The sequence below is a fragment of the Pseudophryne corroboree genome, chromosome 2, assembly GCF_028390025.1.
Source record: "Pseudophryne corroboree isolate aPseCor3 chromosome 2, aPseCor3.hap2, whole genome shotgun sequence".
Lineage (NCBI taxonomy): Eukaryota > Metazoa > Chordata > Amphibia > Anura > Myobatrachidae > Pseudophryne > Pseudophryne corroboree.
The window spans coordinates 800,087,984-800,093,983 of NC_086445.1; the positions used below are offsets into that span (position 1 = coordinate 800,087,984).

Consider the following 6,000-nt stretch of genomic DNA (forward strand, 5'->3'; position numbering starts at 1 on the left):
GGCCGAAATGGACATAGCACTTACCCGTGATGCCAGTGTGCATATATCCCTCTGTGCATCACGCATATAAAGAAATGCATCCTTTATTTGTTCTAACGACAGTAAAATATTGTCCCTGTCCAGGGTATCAATATTTTCAATCAGGGACTCTGACCAAACTACCCCCGCACTGCCCATCCAGGCAGTCGCTACAGCTGGTCGTAGTATAACACCTGCATGTGTGTATATACTTTTTTGGATATTTTCCATCCTCCTATCTGATGGATCTTTAAGTGCGGCCGTCTCAGGAGAGGGTAACGCCACTTGTTTAGATAAGCGTGTTAGCGCCTTGTCCACCCTAGGAGGTGTTTCCCAGCGCTCCCTAACCTCTGGCGGGAAAGGGTATAATGCCAATAATTTCTTTGAAATTATCAGCTTTTTATCAGGGGCAACCCACGCTTCATTACACACGTCATTTAGTTCTTCTGATTCAGGAAAAACTATAGGTAGTTTTTTCATACCCCACATAATACCCTGTTTAGTGGTACCTGTAGTATCAGCTAAATGTAACGCCTCCTTCATTGCCAAAATCATATAACGTGTGGCCCTACTGGAAAATACGGTTGTGGAGTCATCGCCTGTGTCTGGGTCTGTGTCGACCGACTGAGGCAAAGGGCGTTTCACAGCCCCTGACGGTGTTTGAGTCGCCTGGACAGGCACTAATTGATTGTCCGGCCGTCTCATGTCGTCAAACGACTGCTTTAGCGTGTTGACACTATCCCGTAGTTCCATAAATAAAGGCATCCATTCTGGTGTCGACTCCCTAGGGGGTGACATCCTCATATTTGGCAATTGCTCCGCCTCCACACCAATATCGTCCTCATACATGTCGACACACACGTACCGACACACAGCAGACACACAGGGAATGCTCCTAATGAAGACAGGACCCACTAGCCCTTTGGGGAGACAGAGGGAGAGTTTGCCAGCACACACCAAAAGCGCTATATATATATATCAGGGATAGCCTTATAATAAGTGCTCCCTTATAGCTGCTTTGTTATATCAAAATATCGCCATAAATGTGCCCCCCCCTCTGTTTTACCCTGTTTCTGTAGTGCAGTGCAGGGGAGAGACTTGGGAGCCGTCCTGACCAGCGGAGCTGTGAGAGGAAATGGCGCCGTGTGCTGAGGAGATAGGCCCCGCCCCTTTTCCGGCGGGCTCGTCTCCCGCTATTTAGAAAAATTAGGCAGGGGTTAAATATCTCCATATAGCCTCTAGGGCTATATGTGAGGTATTTTTAGCCTTTATAGGTACTCATTTGCCTCCCAGGGCGCCCCCCTCCCAGCGCCCTGCACCCTCAGTGACTGCCGTGTGAAGTGTGCCGAGAGGAAAATGGCGCACAGCTGCAGTGCTGTGCGCTACCTTTAGAAGACTGCAGGAGTCTTCAGCCGCCGATTCTGGACCTCTTCTGACTTCAGCATCTGCAAGGGGGCCGGCGGCGCGGCTCCGGTGACCATCCAGGCTGTACCTGTGATCGTCCCTCTGGAGCTTGATGTCCAGTAGCCAAGAAGCCAATCCATCCTGCACGCAGGTGAGTTGACTCCTTCTCCCCTCTGTCCCTCGTTGCAGTGATCCTGTTGCCAGCAGGAATCACTGTAAAATAAAAAACCTAGCTAAACTTTTTCTAAGCAGCTCTTTAGGAGAGCCACCTAGATTGCACCCTTCTCGGCCGGGCACAAAAATCTAACTGGAGTCTGGAGGAGGGTCATAGGGGGAGGAGCCAGTGCACACCACCTGATCGGAAAAAGCTTTACTTTTTGTGCCCTGTCTCCTGCGGAGCCGCTATTCCCCATGGTCCTTTCAGGAACCCCAGCATCCACTAGGACGATAGAGAAATAATGGAATCTTTAATGCAGTTACAGTTAGAATCCTCTTACTTCTAAATGACTTTGCTTTGAATTTTCTTACATTCATTTATCCCGGCATTATAAGCCCATATGCACAACTACTCTTGTAGTAACATTTGAATGAAATAGAAGGCTTGCCATTTCATGTGACAGCTAGTAGTTGACAGTTGTGTGCCTAAGCTAATAATACATTGGGGTAGCTAAATTACACTGATCCAGTTGTTTTTCTAACCATGGGGCAGATGTATTAAGCCTGGAGAAGTGATAAAGCAATAATAAGTGCAAGGTGATAATGCAACAGCCAATCAGCTCCAAAAGGTAAATTGACAGTTATGAGCTGATTGTCTGTTATCACCTTGCACTTATCACTGCTTCAGGCTTAATACATCTGCCCCCATATGCAGATAGCCACTCTCCAAAACTAGACAATTAAGCATGCTACTAAAAATGTACTTAGGTTTCAAAATGTATGAATCATTTATTATACATATTCCATTTACTGACAGTTTGTAACTGACAATCATAAATAAACCATAATACAATTGCAATGTTCAGATATCACTTCCCAATAAAAGAAACACATGCAATAATACACACAGCACCAAACTGCCACCAAAATCAGTAAAAAGAACAGCAGCATTCGGTTTAATGTTACCTCAAATAAACTGCAGCTCACGGTCTTGAGCCTTTAAATAGGAGTGCTCTATCACATGGAAATCATAAGGATTCAATTACTAAATGTGGTACAGACTTTTCACCAATTGTGTAACTTTCCAATAGCAGAACTCTACACCTACAACATATCAAATATCTTTTTACTCATGAACCAAGTGCAGTGTTTCACACACTTCCAGAAAAATCAGATACAACGCCGCAAAACAATAGCTTTATGTATTACGTTCTATTAGACTCAGAAAATGGGTCAGGTCGCTTTTGATTTCATTGCTTCAGTATTTTTTGTTGAAAAAAAAAAGAAATGAAAAATTGTGTGACCTTGAGCAGAGTATATAATAAATCTGATTAGAATAATCTAAGACTGTGTGGTGGGTGCAATATTAAAGATCAAAGGTATGAGAACTGGCCTTACTATAGAGCTATATTCTGCAAAACCATCAACATAACTAAGAGATTTGCACTGGCAACCTACTGGCTTTAGGAAAATCAGATATGACAGGCAGTGATATCAGAGATTGGGGGAGTGAGGAGGGGGCTCCAATAACCCCCTTGCACAGGCTAGTAAAAACCGTAAGCAGGGTCCAAAAGACACCCAATAGCAGATATGAGTGGGTGCGGGAGTCACAGGAACCAATGAGCTCAATTACCATACACCTTTTCTAGGGTACACATTCAACTAAACAAATCAATAAAAGAGGCATGATTTTTATGTGAATAGGCCTTAAAAAAGTCTAACAAAATGTTGTAAAAAGTTTATTTTTTCTAAAGTCATACTTACTCTGCCTAGTCTAGCTTGTAACACTGTATTCCCATAAACAGAAAATGACATTATTACCTTTACAGCATAACCATGTGTACACATATAACCAAAACTGTAATTTATATGTAACCAATTATCCTAAAACAAGCACAAAGAATAAGCTTAAAACGAAAAAAAGAATTGGTTCATCTCTAAAACAGAATATTCACTATTAGCTGGATAAAAACCAGGTGTACACTTCTATGTATATTCAAATGCACCAATCATTTCAAACACTGTCATTCAAAAAAAAGTGACTGATTAGTTGCGTTTGGGGATATAAATATATATTTTTTGTTTTCAAGAAGCATCGGGAATCCAAAGGAAATGTGATCTACAGCAAGCACATGACGCTGTCTCCATACACAATCGGAAATTGTGCATACATGGGTCACAGAAATTAAAGGCAATCAGTACAGTACCAACAAATACATAGACATTTTGACATTCAGCAGAGACCCAGAAACGAGTAGGCGGCGCTAATGACTGGAGAAATCATGCACAGCAAGTCCAACCACCTCCTACTTCTAATAACTTGAAAATGAGCAGCTTTTCAAGAATTACTCTGCAAAACTGATCTGACAACGTGATGCAGATGACAAAGGTGGTGGCTAGCAATTCCCACCCGTGGTGCGATTCGTGCAACGCTAGTGAACCGTGCAGAGCCTTTTGACTGCAAAGCTTGCATCTGTGATCTGTCACATCTCAGGACCCTTGTATGAAAGCCATCTTAAGAAAGAGAGAGACCTGACTCTGCACATCTCACTCCTAGTGACAGTATCCCATTTATCAAGGGACAGGGATGGAGCATATAGAAGCCTTGTCCCGCCTTAGATGAGAACCATATGGTCACATCCAGCTAATGCAACATCATCAGTCGTGTGGAATTGGGTGGATAACACACAGGTAATCCAAGCACTGCAAAATGCCCTGCCTATACCAAGACGTGAATTACTGAACACATTACAAAGATACCACTGACATCAGTAACATGCAGAGATCCTGCTTGCAATGATCACGCTGTAAATGAACTACACAGGCAATCTGGCAAGAAGGCATGTATTATTTACACCATGCATAGGTCCAGGCGAATACACAGGTCCAACTTACTTGCCAATCACCTCACACAGCTCATACACATCTTCAAACAGCACATCGTCGTCGGCCATGGTCCTGAGGGGAAATTTCAATGAAACCACAAGAGAAAAGCAATGCAGAAATGAGGTGCAGCCGCGGAGGTATGATGGGGTCCCAGGTGGAGGGTGGCTGCAGGAATCCGGGTGACAGAGGCGAGAGGTGACACCAGGCGCTGCTGCCCTTTAATCAATGGACCGCGGCAAGCGGCCGCTCTACATCTAAGGGCCGCCGCTCAGCCCGCGCTCCGCCATCCCAGGGAAACCGAGCGCCTCTCGGCGCCGAGACACACTGGACAGAGACCGCGCCTCAAGATGCCACCGCTCGCGAGCAGCGCGTCCCCGGTTAAATGGCGGTGTCCGTTCCGGAGGTAACCGTGTCCCACATTTCAAACTGACGCGGGAGCGCGCACTGCTTTCTCCCCCTGGTGCTAGGAGGTAGGGCCGCGCGCGTCACCGACTCCGCTCGTATGTAGATGACGTCGGGTCGCGAGCACGCGTCCCCTCCACCTCTTCCCAACTATCCTATGGACAATGATGGCGGGGCCGCGGGTGCGCGCTCCCGAAAGAGGCGAAGTTGAACGTGTAGCGCGCTCCTGATGTCAGTGACGTGCACGCTGGAGTGACAGGGTATTGGAAACACACACACCTATGGATGGTGGCCGGCAGTGAGCAGCACGCAGAGTGCAGTGATCTGCTGCTCCCCTACTAATTCATCCTCACTTTGCTACATTTCCGTCTGATTTATCGTCCAGTCATTATGGACAGCCATCCACCAATAGAAAAAAAGTGGGTGGCATTAGCGACTGACTGAGGGGCCAATGACTCTTCTGAGAGGTAGAGTGACAGCCCTGTAGTCCTATCAAAAGCGCTGAGTGGAAATTGCCTTAGTCACGTGTATAGAGTGTGAGTGTTGGATGCTGGCTGGGCTGCCATTACCTTTATTGCTCAAATCCCACTTTTAGTGGATGAGGGTCTGTAATAGTTAATCGCGCTTTCAATTAATAAAAAGAATGTAAAACAATTATATAACCTGTTGTATTGTCCCTTTAAATGTTTAGATGAACCATTGGAATGGGTTATTAGAATGATTCTTAGTACTTCTTGACTTTGAAGACAGTTGCACAAAAGTTTAATGACTTCTTCCCAAGCTGTGCCATATAACATTTTTGGTAAAGAAAATTTATTTATACTGTATATCAGTCTCCTTCAAAAGTTAATTCCCACAAATACTCATCTATATAATAATGTGCTATATTCTGTACCTGCCATGCACGGTGGGGTTTGTGCTCCAATGGTTCCAACTGCATTGTGGAAGCCAGGAGAGACGAGGAGCCGAGTGGGCACAGGGTAAGTATAAAGGGGCATGGTTGGACCCATGCAGGTTCACAGTTGCTAGTAATAATATAAGAGGGAGTGGATGGGAAATTTTGTCAGTGGTCCACTTCACAGAAATCTTTTGAGTTGTGCAGAAGAAACAATGGTCCTAATTAAGACATGATAG

The 6,000-nt window shown here is 45.0% G+C and overlaps 1 protein-coding gene across 13 annotated transcripts in view; it reads right to left on the reverse strand.

The window, feature by feature from the left end:
• CASK (calcium/calmodulin dependent serine protein kinase) overlaps positions 1-5,014 on the reverse strand; it is an 887,710-nt gene extending 882,696 nt beyond the window's left edge. For 3 of the 13 annotated variants that reach the window (XM_063955617.1, XM_063955611.1, XM_063955609.1), the window contains exon 1: positions 4,474-5,013. In XM_063955617.1, the coding sequence (XP_063811687.1) occupies positions 4,474-4,532 (59 nt within the window). In that variant the 5' untranslated portion in view covers positions 4,533-5,013. Of the gene's footprint in view, positions 1-4,473 lie in introns of all 13 variants that reach the window. The other 10 variants (XM_063955619.1, XM_063955615.1, XM_063955607.1 and 7 more) reach the window with 5 other exon arrangements.
• Positions 5,015-6,000: the final 986 nt, after the last annotated feature.